The following is a 21,657-nucleotide window of genomic DNA, read 5'->3' on the forward strand; positions in this document are numbered from 1 at the left end:
TAGATGGTACTGGGAGGTACCAGTACAAAGACAACTACAAGAGAAAATAACTTCCTAAAACCAAAATCAAAGAAGCTTTACACAGACTGATCATAAATTCAAAAACACCATGTTTGAGTCATTGCAAAAAGAACTACTCAGAATGATAGCAAGCATTAAAAGATAGTGGCAGTAAAATAAAAAATGTAATTTGAAGCTACTTTTTATTATATCAGAATATTTGTAAATCAGGAGTACATAAGCAGTTTGCATCATACTGCATTGTAGAACAAATTGATATCTCAATTCACAATATTTACCATCATCATGGTGTACCCTGTCGCTGTTAATGGAAAGTATCTATTGAAGCTAATACAAACTTACACTGCAAGAGACATCCTCTTAGATTGGTCTGTGACTTAATGAACAAAACATCTCACAGATACTTGCTACTTCAGCAGTGTTCATTCTGCCACATTTTAACACGTATATTAATAAGTCAAAGGATATTTTATGTTGATGAGAGTCACAAAAGATTTTTGACCTGATTTGTGAATCACTAGTTAGTGCAATTTGTGTGCAACAATTACCATATCCAACTAGATTTCTTTTAGTGTAATAGTGAAACTGTTTTGGATAAAGCATATGGTTTGATTAGTGGGTAGATGCACACATTTGACAGCCTGAACAGATATAACTCTCACAATCTGAAAAATGTTTACACATGGGCAAGATTCTCAAAGCTCTTTACTTTCTGAATCACACCAAATAAGGCAAACTGTTGAAATAAACTTGAACCAGGGACCTCATGGTTATACATCTGTTTCTTTAACCATTGGACCACACAGCCTCCTGTATTAGACTGATTCTGTACCTACTTGCATTTGTCCTTGTTATAAATTAAGAGTAATTGACTATCCTTTAAGCCTAACATGTATGATGCACAGAAGGCTACATTCTAAATTAACATACTGTCTGTAAACAATACACACAAATTAAGTCCTCCCCACCCTCCATGCATACTATCTTTTTGAAACACTAATTTTAGAGGCTGTGTTTTTGAATTTTTTGCTATTAAAAATCATTCTATCCTTAATGTAGCTTTCTGATGGGAAAAAAAACATGTGTTTGCTTTAACCATATATACTTCAGTTGCCTTTACAGATGTGTAATACACCTTGAGACACTCAGTGAGGCTTGAGAGTTGTGCCTTTTTATTATTTTACTAAAAACAAAACTGATTTTACATCAAAATAACAAAGATTGTACACACTTATGCTACATAAATATATCGGCCATTCAAAAACTAACAAATACATAAGTTAATCATCAAAAAAAAAAAAAAAAAAAGCCACAAGTTAATAAATGTCTGTTGTTATTCAGCAAAAATGGCAAATATAACTAATTACAGGGGTGGGTGCTCATTTGATGAAAAAATTAAGCTGTCACCGTTTACCTGTTTTTTTTTCTCTCTTTTTACCACAAATTAAAAAAAATGTAACTCTTGTTCAAAAACATAAAAATTATGTTACTGAATAATTGTCAACTATATAATAAATACACTTGGTATACAGTACATTAAACAATACTTTAATCATGAAAGTTTATTAAAGGGTATCTGAGGATAATAAAAGTGTGAATTTTTGCACAACTTTCCAGTGTAAAATAATATGGAAGTTACTAGATACAGTAAAATTACATCCCCGTTTATCAGGAGAATGTAGATGGGGACTCTGATTGGCTCGTTGTTTCCATCCGGGTACCTAGCGCTGAAGCACTTTATTAGCCAAAGGTACCAATATGGCGGAGGTAAGGAGGAAAATATAGAATAAGCATCAGATTTTAAATTATTATTTTTAGTTTTTGTAGACTATACCCTCCGGATGAGTTTAATTGACTGTGTTTATTGAGCGTTAATGTTTTAGTATGTTTGTTTTGATGGCTTAGTGGGGCGGCTGGAATAATACAAATCGAGTTGGTTGTTAAGCGGGATCCTACGGGAGTAGGCCTAGGGTCCCTATTTCTGAACACAGACTAAGATTGTTTTGTAGAAATTATTGGCGAAAAATGTGCCGTTTTATCTGAAATGTTAGTTATAGCAGTTGAGAGTCAGCGATGTAGTTTAATGTAATGTTGTTAAACGCTTAACTAAATATGAAATGGATCGGCCGAGTAATCGAAAACATTGCTGTGTTTTGCTTTGGCTCTGCCTGATTCTGTTAATTGCTGAGCTCAGTGATACAATCAGTCAAAATTAGTCGTAGAGATTTTATATTTTGTCGGTTTTGATAAAGAGTGGATAACTTTGTCTTATACTTTAAAATAAGTATTTCTAAATACATTATTTATTTTTTTTGTAACGGGGTGTAAAATCGGGTCGCTTTTTTAATTATTTTGGTTATGTGTACACTTAGCGGTGCTAGATTTGATTTTGATTATCGGTACTATTAGGTTCCGGACAATCAGACATGGGATTTGTCTCTGTGCCTTAATTTTAACGCTAGCAATTAAACTGATATATCCCTTTCCCCTCTGTTTTTAGGCTTCCTTTGGAAGTTCAAGCCCAGGTAAGCGCAGAATGGGTCTTGTGTATATGTTTTCACATGTAATCGTAGATGTGGTAAGATACTAGTGTCTTGTCAAATATGTCGACTATAATTCATGTCTACATTTATAATTCTTTGTGGACTGCTGTGTTTATTACAAATATATAGGTCTCTTGACTTAAGTCAAATTGACGCGATTTTGATGTTTTCTTTGAGTACTATTAATAGTTTGCATTTCGAATAGAACACGATATGCTGTATATGGCAAGCATTTTCGACTGAGGGTTCTTAAATGTTTTTGTCTTTGAAAATATTCTTTACAGTCGGCTCGTTGTCCTCTGAGGATCACGATTTTGATCCAACAGCAGAAATGTTAGTGCATGAGTATGATGATGAGCGAACTCTTGAGGAAGAGGAACTGATGGAGGGAGAGAGAAACTTCAGTGCAGAAATCGAAGATCTACAAAAGGTACATCAGTAAATAAATAAATAAAATAAACCCGTCAACCATGCTTAATATATTTGTTTGAAGTGTTACTAAAAGGCTAAATTTTGAGAAACTATTGCATGTATCTTGTAAAAGCTTTGTGGGGAAAGTGTTTGTAAATGTTGATCTATGTTTTTATTTTCTTTAACCAGTTTGGGGGGGGGGGGGGACTATAATGGCTTAGAAATAACTTGTATTTAATCATTGATTGAGCTGCACATAGTAATAGCTACATGTCTTGACAGAATCATTATTGAGTTTGTTGAACATTTTTTCTAATAAGACTTAATGTCGCAAAATATGGTAGGGTTATATTGGTGGGAGCAACAGTCGTGTATAGTTGCAAAAAGTTGAACGGACCAGATTTATCCAAATGTTTATACCACGATACAATTGTCAAGTTTTTGTTCAAATAAAACATAACTTAGTATAAAACTTATACTTTAATTATAAGTATGAAAAGTGTGTCAAAGTTGTTATTTACTTGCTATGTAAAACTAGCAAAAGTGTATACCTTTAACAAAATGGTCCACATTGCGTTTTGGTGTAAATCCTTTAATGCACCTGGCCTATAGCTTTTAAAACCAGTAGTTAGTAATTACCCAAGTCTAAAATTGATTTACATTTTTTCACCCCACTTGTATGATAGATGTATGTGTTATTATTGGAAAGTTTTGTATACTTGAAAATCTTAGCCATATATTGAAGCATTAAAAATAAAAAAAAACACACAAACCTGGAGTGCAGTGTTTTTTGTTGGTTCTTTGGTTGTAAACTGTAGTGTTCAATTTGATATAGTTATTTTGGTATTTAATACAGTTCCAAGAACTTAACTAATGTAATTTCCATACTCCACACATTAACAGGAGGGTACCATGCCGATAGAGGAGCTGCTGGCCATTTATCGATATGAAGCGTCTGTCAGTACTGTTGCAGGCTCAAATGTGGGTAGCTCTCCAGGGGAACTGACAGATGAGTTACCTGATATGACTTTAGACAAGGTGAGTTCAGTGAAATTGAAGGCATAATATTTTTTTCCAGATAGTTTTGGGGCAAATACACAAAACAGCTAAATCCAGTAAAGTAGCAGACGAATGTTTTCTCAACATGTGACACTGAATCTGTAAGTTTGGTTAGCAAATGTGCACAAAAAAAGTAAGGGTCAAACATAGATCATCATAAACAAATATAGTTTATTTTCTTTCATAACACTTTTATAATGTCATTCTTCTTGTGTAAACCTTTATTGAACAGGAGGAAATAGCTAAAGACCTTTTATCTGGTGATGATGAAGAAACACAGTCCTCGGCTGATGATTTGACCCCATCAGTTACTTCACATGAGACAACAGATTTCTTTCCTCGGACTCTAAGATGTAAGTTTTGTGTGTATAGCAGGTTAAGGAAATGCTTTGTTTTTGTTCAAGACAACCATTTGTTGTTGTATTTATTGATTAGGTGGCCAATAAATCACCTATGGTTATACAGTTAAAGGGTAGTGGAATTAAGACTGGTGTTTTGATAATTAAAATAGACCTTTGGAGGTTGAATCAAAATTCGCGCTACTCTTTTTTGTTTTTTATTAATTACATTTTTTGGTGCTTATTTTTAACTATTTGAGTTCTGTAAATTGCTTTTTATATACTGTATGAAATTATTGTTTTCGGTTACTTTCCAAAATGCTTTTTTTTTTTTTTTTTTTTTTTTTGGTCACTGTATAATAACTTTCCTTTGCTGTCTTCCACAATGAAATAATGGTCACGGGCACATTTTTCTGGGTTTTTTGCGTGTCTAGGCATTTTTTTACATTTCGCCACAATTTGCAATTCTGTTTTATTCTATCTAACAGTAATATAGCTTAAATCCTGCGAACAAGCAGAGTCTACAATAGAAATGTAGGAATTTGCTTCTACTCAGTAACTGAGGTGGGTTTAAATTATTGTTAATGAATCAAGTCAGGAAGTAATCATTTCCAGTGTTTGTTGGCTATACACCGATTTCATTATTTTTTTTTCGTATTGGTAATTTATCAGTTAAAACCGAATATTAGCCGTAATCTATGAGTAGTGGTGGCTTGTTTATGCACATTTATACAGGCTGTGTTTTATAAACAAAATTTTCATTATATATTTTGTGTTGGTTTTTGATTTTCAGCAAACGCTATATATGATTGTGATAGAGAGTCAGAGGGGGAAGATGATGGTGTAAATCCCTCTGAAGACTCAAGAAAGGTAACTGATTAAAAATGTTGTGCTGTTAATGTCTTGATTTAAAGAATAGAAGGACATCAGTATGTTAAATAAAATAATTTAATATAGTAATGTTTTCCTTTCTGTCAACAAGCCTGGCAGAGTTTAATTTTACAATAATTATAACTTGGTGTCTGTATGATATAGCAGATTTCAACAGTGTGTTGATTTGGAATAGCAATGGATATTTTTAAATAGGTCTTATATTTAACATTCTGCTAAAAGCTGAACTTTTTTTGTTGTTTTCTCATTTAAATTTTCTTTTACCAAAGGAAATAATGGTAGGCTCTCAGTACCAAGCAGAAATTCCTTCCCATCTGTGCAAGTATACTGATGATGAAAAGGGTAAGTTCTCCATATCAAGTTATTACTGTATTATAAATGCATGTTAAAAATGCCCTATAATACAAATATCTGCATATTTGATTTGTTACCTGTGTTTCTTCTCTGTAGTATATGAAGACGATGATCAACTCCTTTGGAGCCCAACTGTCCTGCCTGAGAGTGAGGTTAAAGACTTCCTGCATGAGGCATCACTGCGGGTAGTAGATGGAAAGACACAGGGAACAGCAGAAGGAGCTCAAGTTAGAGACAATGAGCAAGTGAGTACCGTAACCTGTCTGGAAGCAGAACAAATGTAAATCAAGATGCATAAATACAAATTCTGTACTCTTTTTTTCATTGGCTCCAGTAGCCTGTTTGGCATTCGTCTTTTTAGGTGCTAATGAACTTTGAAAAAGATCACAATGTATTGTTGCACTTTTAAATGTACTCTTTCCTCCTATTTTTGGTGTTCCATAACCTGTAAGTTCAGCGTTAAATCATTATAAAATTGTGTTTTTTTGTTATTTTTAGGCACTGTACAAACTATTGAAGTGTAACTATAATATCCATGAAGCACTTGAAAGGTACCGCAAGGATGGAAAGTCTTTGAAAGGTAAAGATAGATTGGGTCAAAAACAAGCATGTTTTGATGTTCATCCCCTGCCATTGGTGTAAATACAAAATCAGAGCCCTCAGAAATATGAAAAGGTAGATTACCATGACCTGCATCCACTGAGTGTGTATATATATGTATAACAGTTGCCCCACGTTATACCGGCCCCCTTTATAATGCCACCCTTGCATACCGCCAGCTATTCTCTCTGAACAAATATCACCAATATAAAAACAGTGCTATTTTTCCCCCCGTTATATCGCCACCCCGCTGTCTGCCACCTGCCAACTTCCTAAGCCAAGCAAACGTAAATATAAGCATTGTAGTTTCCCTCATTGTAGCGCCAGCGAGATAATCGTGGCCAATTAAAAGAAAGTTATGCAGTTAACGTTTGACTCGCTTTCCTAATTCAGTGTTAACTGAACGTTCATACCAATGTCATCAACACTCCCGCTCCCAGCAAAACAGAAAGTACAACATGACGAGTCGACCCTACATTTATCACCAGAGCAAAAGAAAATAAATTCCTGATGTATGCATCTGAAAGTAAGAAAGCAAGACATCGCAAATGTTTTCTCGCCTAAGTGAAGCATATATGCCGTTAAGATGTTTATTTATTTTTATAGATGAAATGCTCCCATGGACAGAAGAAGAATGCAGAAATTTTGAACACGCACTTCAGCTGTACGACAAGAATTTTTACCTTGTACAAAAACATAAGGTATGAACAAAACACAGTTAAAATAAAGCACTGTAGATAAAACAGATTAATGTATTCTTATGAAGTCAATACTCCATTGTAATGTGTTTGTCCGTTTGTATTGCAAGACCTATTACTACATCTGAGTTGGTTTGCTTTAGACGGTTGCCTCATCTGTTTACAGTTCAGGGCAGTCATTAGTGGCAGTATATAAAACATTTTGAGTTGGATTTTCTAAACCTGAACATACTGTAATTTATTTATTTTTATTTTTTTTTAAAGGTTACAACAAGAACTGTTGCTGAATGTGTAGCCTTTTATTATGTGTGGAAAAAGTCAGAGCGTTTTGATTACTTTGTCCAGCAAAATAGATTTGGAAAGAAAAAATACAGCAGCTACCCTGGTGTGACGTAAGTAATGTAAATTTTACTAAGCAGTAGTCTTTGTGTTTTGTGTTGCTGAACAATATGAATATGGTGCCTACATTTCTTCACTTTTTGACAAATATGCACTACTTTCTGTGTCTAGTCTTTTGGGAAAAACAATCACTGTGTGGTCACTGTAGACAAATGTTTACATCGTAAAATAAATAGAGAAAGCTGTGCATGAGAGTACAACAGTCTTCTAGAAAAAGCCCCATGAAGTTAACTGGTTTAGGCTGTTAGCTGTTTCTTAGATGTGTGGGTCAAATTCAGGTGAAACATGCACAGGATGATTAGGTTTACTTTTAAAATATAATAAACATGTTTGAGGAGCTACTGTCCTTCTGGCTCTTTCTGTATAAAGAATAGACAGAACCTCTTCCAGCAAGGTACTACATTTAAAGCTGTGAAACTGTTTATAAAAAGATACTGAACTACATTGAACAAACCATGAAATGTCTACATTTGTCTGAGTATTTTTAAAGTGGTTAACATGACATTTTTCTTTACAGGGACTTAATGGATCGGCTTGTTGATGAAGCTGAAGGGTTAGGAGTCGATGGTTCCCCTTCAGTATGTTCAAGCAGTGGCAGAATGGAGCCCATTCCTGACCAACAGCTCAGTATACTGAACTCAATCACTGCTAGTGATTTGACGGGTGAGGAAACGTGTTTCGATTTTTAAAGCAATCTTTTGCGTTTTTTTTTTTTTTTAAACTTTGTTTACATTTTTTCAGTATTCACAGTCAAAGTAAACAATTCCAAATGCCCCCCCCCCCCCCCCCCCCCCAAGTTGTGAATTAAATATTTGAGCAGTTTTTTAATGTTATATATTCTTTGCATTGTGCTACATGTTAATTAGATTCATTTTTATTTATTTTCCCTCTTTAGCACTGACCAATACTGTGGCCACAGTCTGCAACTCGACAGATGTAAACTGTTTGGAATCCTATACTTTCTCCCCACTGGACAGCTTGCACAGAGCACCACTGAACCATGTGCCTGTTGTAAATGAAGAGCCCCTAAACTTTACTACTAATGGCGATACTGACTGTCTGAATTTATTAGATGCTGGATTCTACCACTCTGATTTGAACCAGATCAGTATGTGCAGCGAGGACTGCGAAAGGCCTGCAAAGAGATTAAAAATCGGTCTTTCCGAACCATTTATCAATGACGTTTCTGTAAATAATCTTGGTGTGGACTTTGAGAACCACACACATCACATCACAAGTGCCAAGATGGCTGTGTCGGTGGCGGACTTTGGTAGCTTGTCCTCCAACGAGTCTAATGGATTCATGAACTCGCACACACTACATCAACACGCAGCTCTCCAATCTGAGTGACTGACAGTGAAAAAACATTGATTCATTACCATTGAGCTTTATGGCTTAAACCATCAAGTGTGTAAATATACTCATTCACTGGAAGTTTTAATTCTTTTTTTTTTTTTTACTACGACATCAGTGATGTCTTTTATCATATAGACCTAAATCTTGATTTCTCAAGAGTTAAAATAGCCATTTATTTGTCAGTCCTAAATGTGGAAGTGTCATAAGTTGATGTTCATAGAAGCTTGGACCTTAATGTTGTGGTGTAAGTGTGAGTTCTGCAGGCTTTTTTTTTTTTTTTTTTTTTTTTTCTTCGTTCTTCTCTGAGCTGAACTTATGACCACATCTCTAAACCAATGACAAGGTTCTTGAGCCACATGGAATGGCTGCCATAATATTTTTTGTTTTGAAATGGGTACTTTTGGAATATCAGTGTTTACAGGTACCAAGACTAGACCCTGGCTAATGTAGCATTTTGTAAGGGTCCAAGCTTTTATATTATATGCACAGATTAGTGCAAACACTTTCTTAAATGGAGCCTTCTGTATATCAGAAGGGGAGCACTTCAGTTTACAAAACCGTAAGAATTATTTTGTGGAAGCAGGCACAGGGACTGCAGCTGAAAAGCGGGGAAAGCATCAGTTTTCGAGCAGGCAAATTGGTGTGACTGCCCTACGATGAAAGTTGGACTCCACTGCCAGATCTCTCTCTCTCTCTCTCTCTCTCTCTCTCTCTGTATTTAACCTTGTAAAATTGGCTAGAAATTTAACATTTCAGTTTTATTTTATACAAAATATTTTTTCCAAGCCAATGAAAGTTTGTGATTTATGATATATAAAGTTACACATTTCTTGGTGTATCCTAAAATAAGTTCATATACTATAGTTAAAGTACTGTTTTTAATTTTGATATTAAACATACTTTTGTGTCATTGTTTTAAAAGTAGTGATGTGAAAAACTGCAGTTCATAATGTTTAGAGTTGGGAATTATCTGTATTTCAGTTGTATAGTTCTATAGTTTTCAGTATCACATGGCAACAAATAGGGTTCATTTACTCAGCAACCGTGTGATAATACGTTTTCATCATGTCTTGTATTTCAATCATGACAATCTGAGTCTTGAAACTGAAAACGGACTTTAGTGGATAAAGGGTGGGTATTTATTAAAAAATAACATTATGAACTGCACTCATCACTCATTGCTGCTTTAGTCTTTGTATGTTTCAATGCTTTTCTAGTAATTGTACAGTGAATTTAAAATAGGCACATTGAACTTTTCTTAATTTTGAGAAGTATAAGAATCTATTTTGACTGACTTGAGTACTATTTATGTAAGTTAAGTGCATGTACATCTTTAGTAGGCTTGTCATGGTGAATAGTAAATAAAATCTATATAATATAGTTCAAATGTTTTATTGTGCAAAAGGATGTAAACACATAAGGACACAACACTTAACGGGTAGTCTTGGCTTGTGCCAGTATTATGTAATTTCCCACATTGTCAGCTCCTTGTTGCAGTGTTTTTTGCAAGTCTTTGCAATGTGTTGGATCCCTATTTTCAAACTCTGTCATCTGAATCTAGCTGCATATGGAGAATATGGTGTACACATTAATTATGTATTTTGAGTTTATTAGCTGGTCATCTCACATGCTCATGACAAATGCCTTTGCTCAAAGCTTGCCAGATCAACCCATTGCCAGTTGTTAATGTAGTACTGGTGTTTACTTGATTTATCTATGCATTTGAAGAGATCTAAAATATGGTAGGACATTTTTTCAGGGCAACTGAATTTTGAATGTCAATTCACAAAAAATGTGGTTACTTAAAATGGCAGTCTCATGATGCAAAGAATTGAAGGTTACTGAATTACTAATTGTTGGGTAGTCTTAAAGTCAAACTTGTTTGACCACTTGTGAATTTGTGTTGACAAAGATTTTAATTTGTTATAAGGCAATAATTTGTAAATATGTATAGACTTTACCTTTTTAGATTAAACTTGTTTTGAAATTTTGTTTTCTGTCATCTGCAGCAGTGAAGGGCAGCATGTCCATGCATGCTAGCTGCAAATTCACAAAGTGTACCACTAAAAAGGCTTTACGTTTGTACCTAGCTATTTAATGTTGCTTTAAAGTTTATATATTTGTTCCTGTAAAATAACTTCTTTTGATACAGATTGTACTATTTGGTAAACAATTTTGAGGATTAATCATCAGAGATTCATATCCGTGGTAAATGCAGATAATAAACCACATCAACTCTACAGACCTAAAAATTGTTTGAGGTGAAATCATTCTCATTTCTGAAAAGAAATTTGCTGTTCAGAACATTTCCATCACAAAACAAAAGTGGGGTGGAATCATATGTTTGTATTTTGCAAGTGGTTATAGGAACACACAATATTGTTTCTGGATCTGAAGATTAATGTTGCGTATGAAGTGATTTTATCGTGAGCTTTTTAAAAAGGTTAAAGACATAAGGAGTCCTATGGAAGTTTGAACACTAAAAGGAAACAAGTGCTTTGAAATGGATTAATGTAGGATTTAAGTGCAGGTCTCGATTGTCTGATTCTTAACTTTAAGACCTATCAAACTGTGTGCTTTGTTAATAGCTTTCTTACCTGTCAAACAGTTTGTTTTAATGTTTTGTACAATACAAATAATATCCCTTTACATATAAAAAGCAGGTAATTTCTTACCTAGAAAGCTTTTAAGTATTTGTATAAAGTTCTTGACAATTGGATGACTGGTAAAAAGAGTACCTGGTGCTGTGGATATAGCAATATATCCCCCCCCCCCCCATTTCTTTTTTTCATCATAACAAGCCTTTTCATATTTGCATACATATTTATTTCTCCCTCATATTAAACTTACTTGAAGGATGTACATTACTGTGATACTGGTTGGAAAATACTAAAGTGTGTACAATTGGGTCACTCAATTCTTTCCTCTTGTCCATGCTGAGCTTCAGCAAAACCAAGTGATATTTGCTTTATCCAAAGTTGATATGAAACAGCCCTAGGTATCATTAGAATGTAAACTAATGGAAATGTACTTGTAGGGAAGTATGTATATTTGAAAGCCCTCCCCCTGAAACATATAAAATAAAATGAGATATTTTAAAGAAATAGTAAGTATAGTTTGTTTTGTTAGCGGAATATTGATTTGTACTTTTCTGAGATATTTTTTTTACTTTTACTTTTAATAAATAGAGCAAAGAGGAGAAAAAAGCATTAACAGTATTGCTGAGTTGAATTATTATTAGTCACTGTTCTGGTATAAAAATTTTAAAAAGCCTGAATTTATAGACAATCAAAATTGCATTTAGTATCAGGAATGTTCAAGGGGAAAACTTTGTTTTAATATTTGTACATAAACACTGAATTTTTTTATTTTTTTTTGGTTTTGTTGAGCATTATTTTCTGTTGTACTTTTAATACCTGGTGTAAATATCCAGAAATAAAAATCTGGAAATCTTATTGTTTTTTGTTGTGGATGATTCTTGTATGTACAGACACTGAGGTCTCTATTGACTATGACGGCGTTTACATGGACAGTTTTCATCACGTTTTTGCCGTACTTATCAGGAAATGCATTGCTATGCTGTTCTGATTTAGGAAAAAGTTGTCCACACCAATGCATATTACTCAATTCATAGTAATTTTTTTTTTTTTTTTTTTTTGGGGGGGGGGGGGTTTAAATGTCCATGTCTGCCTAATAATTTGGAAAATAACGACTGAATATCGTGAGGAGAGCTTCAAAATTAACAATAGAAAAGAATTAACTTGCACATGCACATTCTGAATTTACGCATTACTTGTATGTGGAAAATGTGGGCACAAAGGGGAGGGGGGTTACAATATAATAAAAAATGGTATGATCCTTAGGCCTATATGAATATAAGATTGAGAACAAGGGGGTATGTAAAAATTCATACAAGGTTGCTGAGCAGCTTCATCCACTGGCAGTTCTACAGGCAGAGTACCAAGCTGAACATCCTAATGTTCCTGCACACATCGGCCGGTCCCTATACCCTGCCTCTGCTCCGAGAAGCCAGTGACTGCTGGTCTGCAGCTGTGGTAGAAGTGACAGGCGCAGAATCCACTTAACACACACACATTATAATGAAACGTGGATGTCTTGTAATGTTAAAAAAAAAAAAAAAAAAAAAAAAAAAAAAAAAAAACTAAAACTTATTTAAAAATATCGACACCCCTTTAGTATTTTGTGTGTCTTCCTTTTGCTTTTATTAGGAACACTGTTGTACAATAAAATGTACTACAGTACAAAAAGGTTATCACAGATGTTGGCAGTTTATCTCTCCCAGTGTTTCTGAGAGCAGTTTAATGTACAATTGTGTAGTAGTTTGAAAACAGCTCCTCCCCTTGCTGGATGTCCCTTAGTGCAACAAGGATGACACATCTCAGAGGCCTGTAAGTGAAAAGAACAGTTCTGGTGGCATTACACTATAAAAACCAAACAATACATACACAAGCTCTCCGTAGTTTAACAACTCAAACTTCAAAAATACATTTCTAAAAAATGTACAAATAAAATACTGCACTACATACAAATCTGATATTTAACGAAAAACCAAAATGAACATGCAAGTTTTAAATCAGTTTTCATCCTAATAACCCAAACCTTTGTATGTCATGCCTGTAATTCACATTGGGGAGGTACTGGCGAAGTTCTACTGGAAATTCTGCAGGCACGTCAAATTCCTGATAGCAAACATTAGCAGATTTTTCTAACACAAAAGAGAAAGAGAAAACTTTATCCTACGCCATTCCCTGCATTCGTCACTGCAACAGCTAGAAGATTATTCCAATTGTAAATCAAGAGATCTATTTTGCAGCAAAAATAGTTATCGCTTAAGAGCCACCACTAGGACAGCTCTGAAAAAACATTTTAAACAAAAAACAGATAACAGTTAGTACCTGGTTTCACTTAGCAGGCTGTCTCAAACTTACAGGACTCTCAGTTCTCTGAGGTCTTTCTGTAAACTTACTGGCATTCTGTTTTTGATGCTCCTTTTTTTTGTTTTTATGTAACTTAAACTATTTAGAAAAAGATGCTCAGTACTTGTGTAACCAATTAACATTTAAACAGACACAGACAGACAGGGTGTAAATACAAAAAGCAGAACTTGCCGTTTGAGCAGTTGTTTACATATTGACCCACAGCCAATGGGTTCTCTGGAGAGGTGGTGAGCCAAGTGATGTCACTCAGTTTAAAAGGACCCAGTCTGTCCCTTCCACTGCATGACCTAAAAAGTGTTAACAGTAAACAGCAAGCACTACACCTGGATTACCCATGATCATACTGCTGAGCAATGTTTTCAGTGGGCTCATGCAGTTGATGTTTCCTTTAAAAACCGGACGCGACCCCAGTGACCTGTCAAGCTGAAAGGCATTCCTCAACAAGCAACACAGAACTTTACAACTGGCAGGGAACTATAACCAGAGACTATAAAAAATACTGCATGGCTTTTATTTCTTTTTTTCTTTCTTTCTCTCTCAGATGATATATATAAAAGAAAAAAGAACAAGGTAAAAAATTAAAAATAAATGCTCTGATGAAGATAACATGTCGAAACGAGTCAGCTTTATTTAGTTTTTATTTTTACCTTGAACTTAATAAAATATGAATAATTGAGAGACACTTTGGGATATAAGTTTTTCATTAAGCGAGAGCTGCCGTCTTCGCTCTTCAGTGGTGGAAACATCATATTAAGTATTTTTTTTTTCAATTTTCTTTTCCTGGGACGAAGCACCTTGAGTGCTGGAATTGATTGAGGCATCTTTGTTGCCTGTGTAGTTAGTATCAAATTCAATATATATACACTCATACAGAGGCACTGCATATAGAGGAGGCCGGGGTTGGTTGTCACACGGGTTGGTTGTCACGGTGCTCATAGCTATGAAACTAGATGACGCAGGCAGGTGATGCTAACACTGAATGTGTGTTCTATTGTCTGGAAGTCAACCATCTTGTAATTTGAGGTAAATTCCATCTAACACAAAGGTTAGCACATATTTCTTTTTTTTCATACCCAAAATAAAAAATGCATATCTTGTTATTTATGTTATAACTCTTAGTAGTATTGGAGTTTATTTGAACTGGTGGCCATGTTAAATAGAACCAGATACTGGCTATCTTTTGATGTAAAAACAAAACCAGTAGGTTCTTCTCCCAGTAGTACTGAGAATTAAATTATTATGTAAAGTCTGGTTGGGGGTTGGTTACATGTAAATCCTATAGGAAGAAGTCTTATATTTTTTCTTTCTACTTTTTTTACATCAAAATGTGGGATATGTCACCATATAATGCTTATTTAAATTATTTCTGTTTGTCCTTTGGTTCTGTGGAGGCTGTGGTATTATTTTGTAGCATTGGTCAACATTTTAAATATATATTGGTCTGGATTTTTTTATGTTCACATATAAAGTAAAAATACAACTTTTTCTGTCATTGTACACAGTAGAAACTTTATGTTATTAAAAAAAAAAAGTTGCATTATTGTCTACTGTAAAAGCAAGAACATACGCTGTGACAACCAACCCCAGTATGGGGCAGGTTGTCACAGGTGACCGGCGCATTTTCAACCATCTAAACATCATATTTGTAATAAAGTTATGCTGAAATAAAAAAAACGTCAGTTTGTACGTGAAGGGTTATTCTTCAATATAATGAGGAACAGAACCTCACAGCATGTCACCAGATTGAGGAAAATAATAAAGAGTAAAACGTATGACAACCAGCCCCGGCCTCCCCTAGAGAGAGAGAGAGAGAGTGAGAGAGAGAGAAAGAAAGAGAGAGAGAGAGAGAGAGAGAGAGAGAGAGAGAGAGAGAGAGAGAGAGAGAGAGAGAGAGAGAGAGAGAGAGAGAGAGAGAGAGAGAGAGAGAGAGAGAGAGAGAGAGAGAGAGAGAGAGAGAATATAAGTTAGAGCTAACTCAAGTACTAGTGATTTTTTTATTTTTTTAGATCCCAAATTCTATTACATATAGCTTTATGTCCAGGCTCTTCTGAACGATTTAACTAATACTTAATATTGTATCTCCTTGAACAGCGTATATCGCAAAGATGTTAGTGTAAAGAAGAAGCTCCTGTTTATCAATTGTAGGTCAAAGGAACTCCGTTTACAGACTGTTCATTATGAATCTGAAATGATAAACAACGCCAGTAATTATTTTAAATTCTAACTACAATCAAACTTTTTTTTTTTTTTACCCCATCAGCAATCTCTCTACTGTACTGTAATCTGTCATCAGTTTTTCCTTTGTCTTCACACTTACCTAAAAACAACCTTTGAAATTCCGTTGTCATTACCGTCAATGAGGACGCCATCTATGCACCGGAAAACAAAAGGGTTCCGGATGGACTGGAAGAAAATGGGCTCTTGTGTTTGATAGACTGTACCTGTGAGAGCATCAGGAAGAAGGAATGCATCACACTTCATGAAAAGAGACATATTATCTCTGAGCTTTTTCAAAAACGTGTTTCTGGTTGAAATATATTTTCTTTTTCATCTAAATTGTACTAGCTTCCGCTGTATTTTCACTGTTCCCATTCTCATTGTACAGTGCAGTTTCTCATCACTTTAGAGACTTCAGCAAAGATTCAAGAGAGGAGATTGTTTATTTATTTATTTATTTATGAAAAGGATACTGGTCTAGATAGTTCTCTATCCTTTGTTAAGCTGTGTTACACAAAAATTAACGTTATTTAATAGTAAAGGGTAAATATGAAGCAGGTATAATTATAGGAAGTCTTAACATAGCATCATTTTATGACCATAAATAAAACAAGCCATGTATTATTGTTAAAGCACAATCAAAACATAGGTCCACTGTCCATTACGGAGAGCATTGGGCGACTCGAATAGCTGTGAACCAGCGGCTCTACAGTGGTATAGGTTTCAAAGGTAACAAAACTGCAGGAATCGAACATCAGATAAACCATTTTAAGGTAAAAAAAAACAAATTTACTGCAAATTTATTAAGGTCAAGGAAATTGCGTGTACTCTAAACCAGTGGTACTCAACTCTGGCCCTCGAGATCCAGTCCAGGTTTTTACTCCAAGCAGGTTCTAATGTAGTTAATTGAAGCTGCTAAGAGGCAATTAACTAATATAGGACCTGGTTGGAATAAAGACCAGGACTGGAATAGATCTTGAGGGCTGGAGTTGAGTACCACTGCTCTAAACCTTTAAAGGCCCATGTTCAGGTTAGATAACAAATACTTCTCTTGAGAAAATAAGCCAAGTGCATTGCTTTTATTATTTTTTTTTACTTTTACTTTCATCAAGTGCACCAGAGCTCATTTCCTGCTAACACAACCCTTAGCTCAATGTTGCATTATTTAAAATGGTTTTATATTTAGAGAGATCATTACACAGTATAAGAATAAGACTGATACAGGGCAAGTTATCTCGCTGGAGTTAAGAAATAGTGAGAAATTATTTGGAAGGTAAAAAACAGTAAAGCAAGTAATTATACGTTTCTAAATATGTCCATCATTGCAGATGGTCAACACAATGACTGTTTGGGAATTTAACACTTTAGAATGATACACTACCCGGGTACATGGACACAACAGCTCCTTTTGGCACAGTCCCCTTGGCAACAAAGACTCCTCTTCCTGCAGACAAGAGTGAACTAGGTGCTCTGTGAATACTAAACTCCAACGTATCCAACATGACTTCACTTGAAAAACAGGAGGCTCCCCTTTCATTACAATGATCAGCCCTGTTTATGACCTGACAGGTAGTTAATGTGTCTTGGTATGCAGATTGCACAGAGGCTGGAAGAAAACTTAGAACCTCCTTCTGCCTGAACAAATCACTTTTAAATAGAGCCCTGAAGAGTTTCAATAAGGATGCAGAAACAACTTCATCAGAAATAAGTTTGTCTTGAGAACGTTCCTTGACGTGGCGCAGTGTCCTGTAATAGAAACAAAAACACATTTCATTGATAGGAAAAACACTGCTAAAAAGGAATTCACTAAGCCTAATAATGAAAAGAAAAAAAAGACAGTCAATTAGCTGCATCAAGAGTGTGTGTATGTGTATATATATATATGAATGAGAAAGAGGATTCAAATTAAAAACCTCTACAACCTCTACTAAATAGCTATAAAGATATTTAAAAAATGGAAGCTTTACTTTTATTTTTATTTTTTGTGGCCAGCGACAAATTAGTAGGTCTATCTAGCTTTCTCACTTCAAACTTTGACAGCGCTATTGCATTTCTGGTAAACAATTTAGTCGATAGAATTACTAACCCTTATAAAACTGAAGACTGGTTGAAGTATTCTAGCAAAAGAATGCATGGTTTTTAGTGTTGGATATGTGTTTGATGTGTTCAGTGAAGCACAGGGGTGCACACGGCTTTTTATATTTGGTATATTGACTTTTAAAAAAGGATTTCCCTTTTGCTCAGCGGAATCAGATACAAGTGTTCGGACACTCCATTGTACCTTGCTGCACAAGTGTTCGGACACTCCACTGTACCTTGCTGCACAAGTGCTTACGCGGATGACTGTGCAAGGCTTTAGTTTACGAATTCAGTCACCTTACTATCTAAAATGACTTTCAATACAATATTTCAGAAAGCGCTTCCCTGCTTCCAGCCTTCCATTCTGAATGTAGGTCAATAATCCAGGAACCAGAAGAGCTGGTAAATATGGGAGTACACGCATAGCAAGTCTAAGATTACTTAACATAATATGCTATCTATATATAGGCCTATATATATATATATATATATATATATATATATAAAGAAAGAACAAGGTAAAAAATTAAAAACGAACAAGTCAGCTTTATTTAGTTTTTATTTTTTACCTTGTTTTTAATAAAATACAAATAATTGAGAGACACTTTGTGATATACGTTTTTCATTAAGCGAGAGTTGCCATCTTCGCTCTTCAGTGGTGGAAACATCACACTAAGTATTTTTTCTTTCAATTTTCTTTTCCTGGGACGAAGCACCTTGTGTGTTGGAATTGACTGAAGCATCTTTGTAGCCTGTGTAGTTAGTATCAAATTCAGTCCCCCCTGTTTGTTGTGTGTTGAATCTTTGGATCTGCGGATAGGCGCAGAGCTCCATAAACTTTTGATTCAGCAAAAAAAACAAAAAAACATTGTAACATAAAAAATAATGCTTTTTTAAGTTGAAATGTAATATATACATGTTCTGTATATAAAAAAACACAGTACCTATAAACACTGCGTTGCCCATAATGTCACTCTTACATTAAAAAAAAAAAAACAAAGAAGGAAAACCATATTTCATGGGGAACAGAATTTGATACTACACCAGCATTTCTACAGTAGCGATCTCAGTTAACGCAGGCAGGCGCATCACACAGGGCGAGGCAATCCACACACAGATGGAGGGCGGGTGCCGATAATGCTGTAAAAAAGAGCCGGCTCCTTTGCAAGGAGTGTATATCGGTTTTATGTCTCTGTGTGTGATTACATCGCCTACCAGCCCTGCTGCTGATTTCCCCTGTGCATGCTACAATAAACAATGCCTACAGAAAGTCTACACCCCCTTTCAAAATGTTCACCTTTTGTTGCCTTATAGCCTGGAATTAAAATGCATTAAAATATTTTTTTTTTCATTTATCTACACGTCCTACCCCACAACTTCCAAGTGAAAAAAATACTCTAGAAATTTGTAGAAAATTAATAAAAAATAAAAACTGAAACAGCTTTCCTAATAGCAATCCTAAATTAGCTCAGGTGTAACCAATCATCTTCAAAATCACACAGCAAGTTAAGTTTCCTCCACCCTTGTTAAATTGTACTGATTCACATGATTTTAGGATAAATTCAGCAGTTCCTGTTGGTTCCCTCTGCTGGGCAGTGCATTTCAAAGCAAAGACTCAACCATGAGCACCAAGACGCTTTTAAAAGAACTCCGGGACAAAGTTGTTGAAAGGCACAGATCAGGGGATGGGTATAAAAAAATATCAAAGGCCTTGAATATCCCTTGGAGCACGGTCAAGACGATTATTAAGAAGTGGAAGGTGTATGGCATTACCAAGACCCAGTCTAGATCAGGCCGTCCCTCCAAACTGGATGACCGAGCAAGGAGACTGATTAGAGAGGCTACCAAGAAGCCAATGGTAACTTTGCAAGAGCTACAGGCTTTTATGGCCAAGACTGGTCAAAGTGTGCATATCCCACGCACTCCACAAATCTGGCCTGTATGGTAGGGTGGCATGAAGGAAGCCATTACTCAAGAAAGCCCACCTTGAATCCCGTTTTGAAGCACTCAAAAAAACACTCATGAGATTCTGTAGCCATGTGGCAAAAAGTTTTGTAGTCTGACAAAACTAAAATGGAACTTTTTGGCCTAAATGCAAAGCGTTATGTTTGGCACAAACCCAACACAGCGCATCACTCAAAGAACACCATCCCTACTGTGAAGCATGGTGGTGGCAGCATCATGTTATGGGGAAGTTTCTAATCAGTAGGGACTGGGGCACTTGTCAGGATAGAAGAAAAAATGAATGGAGCAAAGTACAGAGAAGTCCTTGAGGATAACCTGCTGTCCTCTGCAAGAAAGCAGAAACTGGGACAGAAGTTCACCTTTCAGCATGACAACAACCCAAAGCACACAGCCAAAGCTACACTGGAGTGGCTAAGGAGCAAAAACGTAAATGTCCTTGAGAGGCCCAGTCAGAGCCCTAGCTTAAATCCAATCAAAAATGTGTGGCATGACTTGAAGATTACTGTCCAGCAACGCTCCCCAAAGGAACTTGACAGAGCTTGAACAGTTTTGTAAAGAAGAATGGTCAATTATTGCCAAATCTAGGTGTGCAGAGTTGGTAGAGACCTATCCCAACAGACTCACAGCTGTAATTGCTGCCAAAGGTGCTCCAAGTTGATTAACTCAGGGGGGTGGAGATTTACCCAATTATGATCTTCAGTTTTGTATTTTTAATATATAAATTTTTTCTCAATAAAAACTTGTTTCCCCCTTAATAGTTTGGAGTATTGTGTGTAGATAAGTGGGAAAAAAAAAAAAATCCTCATTTAAATGCATGAAACTCTGAGGCACTGACACAACAAAATGTAAAAAAGGTTCAAGGGGGTATAGACTTTCTAGCCCTAATAGCATTCTGTACATGAAAAAGTATGGATATAAAGTATACACACTCAAATTCAGTTTGGTATATTTGATAGAAAATCAATTTTTAAGTTGCACTGCAAGATTATTATCTTGGTAAGATTTTTCTAAGATTGAAAGAAATATAACAATAATCATTCTATTGACATTACCCGGAGAACTGAAAAGAATACTTAAATACAATAATACGAATGTTTGGAAGCCTGCTTATGCATACACAATATGTTTTGATATATATCAAACATATAATTATATATATATATATATATATATATATATATATATATATATATATATATATATATAGGAAGTCTAATACGTGACTTTTTATCTAATAATCTACCACGATTTTTCAAACGTATTAGACTTCCCAATAAAATTGCCTTGCCGTTTTCTCTTGAATAAATACAGGATTGATCTACACAGTAGTAATTTTCCTGTTACCAATGTGTGTCGCTGTAGGTTAAAAAAACAAAACAAAACAAAAAAACAAAACAAACAAATAAAAAAAAAAACATAGCATTTCATAGTCCTGCATGTCAGAAATGTTTTGATTTAGATCCCTCCAAGACACAGTGTAGTTCAGGAGTACACAACGTATTTGATAACACAGCCTGCAACACTTAGAGGTTCCGGGTTGCAATATTGTATCGCCACTTGTACCTTTCTCCCTAAACACGCTTCCTGTTTAACTCGCCGAATCACAGGGCTAACAATCTGCATTACCTCTCATTCTTGCCCAGGTTTAGAGCTATCCATGGCACAAATCGGTATTTATAAGAGTTCCACTTGTTCGCCAATGTTTGCAGTGTTGTTTTAATCATAACTTTAAACTGTACGCTGACAATGACATCTTCACATTTCCAGC

At 35.2% G+C, this 21,657-nt stretch overlaps 2 protein-coding genes across 2 annotated transcripts; one reads left to right on the forward strand and one right to left on the reverse strand.

The window, feature by feature from the left end:
• Window positions 1–1,746: 1,746 nt before the first annotated feature.
• Window positions 1,747–11,931, forward strand: LOC121300901 (mesoderm induction early response protein 3-like). The gene is made up of 13 exons (XM_041229875.1): window positions 1,747–1,788; window positions 2,522–2,546; window positions 2,849–2,994; window positions 3,879–4,013; window positions 4,267–4,387; window positions 5,166–5,242; window positions 5,533–5,605; window positions 5,714–5,862; window positions 6,116–6,197; window positions 6,824–6,918; window positions 7,180–7,307; window positions 7,832–7,977; window positions 8,210–11,931. Exons 1-13 carry the CDS (start codon window positions 1,780–1,782, stop codon window positions 8,662–8,664), a joined length of 1,641 nt encoding a protein of 546 aa, XP_041085809.1. The 5' UTR covers window positions 1,747–1,779; the 3' UTR covers window positions 8,665–11,931.
• A 931-nt stretch (window positions 11,932–12,862) lies between these two features.
• Window positions 12,863–21,657, reverse strand: LOC121300906 (SET domain-containing protein 9-like). The gene is made up of 6 exons (XM_041229887.1): window positions 21,516–21,657; window positions 17,227–17,591; window positions 15,946–16,069; window positions 13,800–13,915; window positions 13,291–13,396; window positions 12,863–13,077 (listed from the first exon to the last, which is right to left on the reverse strand). Exons 1-6 carry the CDS (start codon window positions 21,611–21,613, stop codon window positions 12,990–12,992), a joined length of 897 nt encoding a protein of 298 aa, XP_041085821.1. The 5' UTR covers window positions 21,614–21,657; the 3' UTR covers window positions 12,863–12,989.

The sequence above is a fragment of the Polyodon spathula genome, chromosome 2, assembly GCF_017654505.1.
Source record: "Polyodon spathula isolate WHYD16114869_AA chromosome 2, ASM1765450v1, whole genome shotgun sequence".
NCBI classification, from domain to species: domain Eukaryota; kingdom Metazoa; phylum Chordata; class Actinopteri; order Acipenseriformes; family Polyodontidae; genus Polyodon; species Polyodon spathula.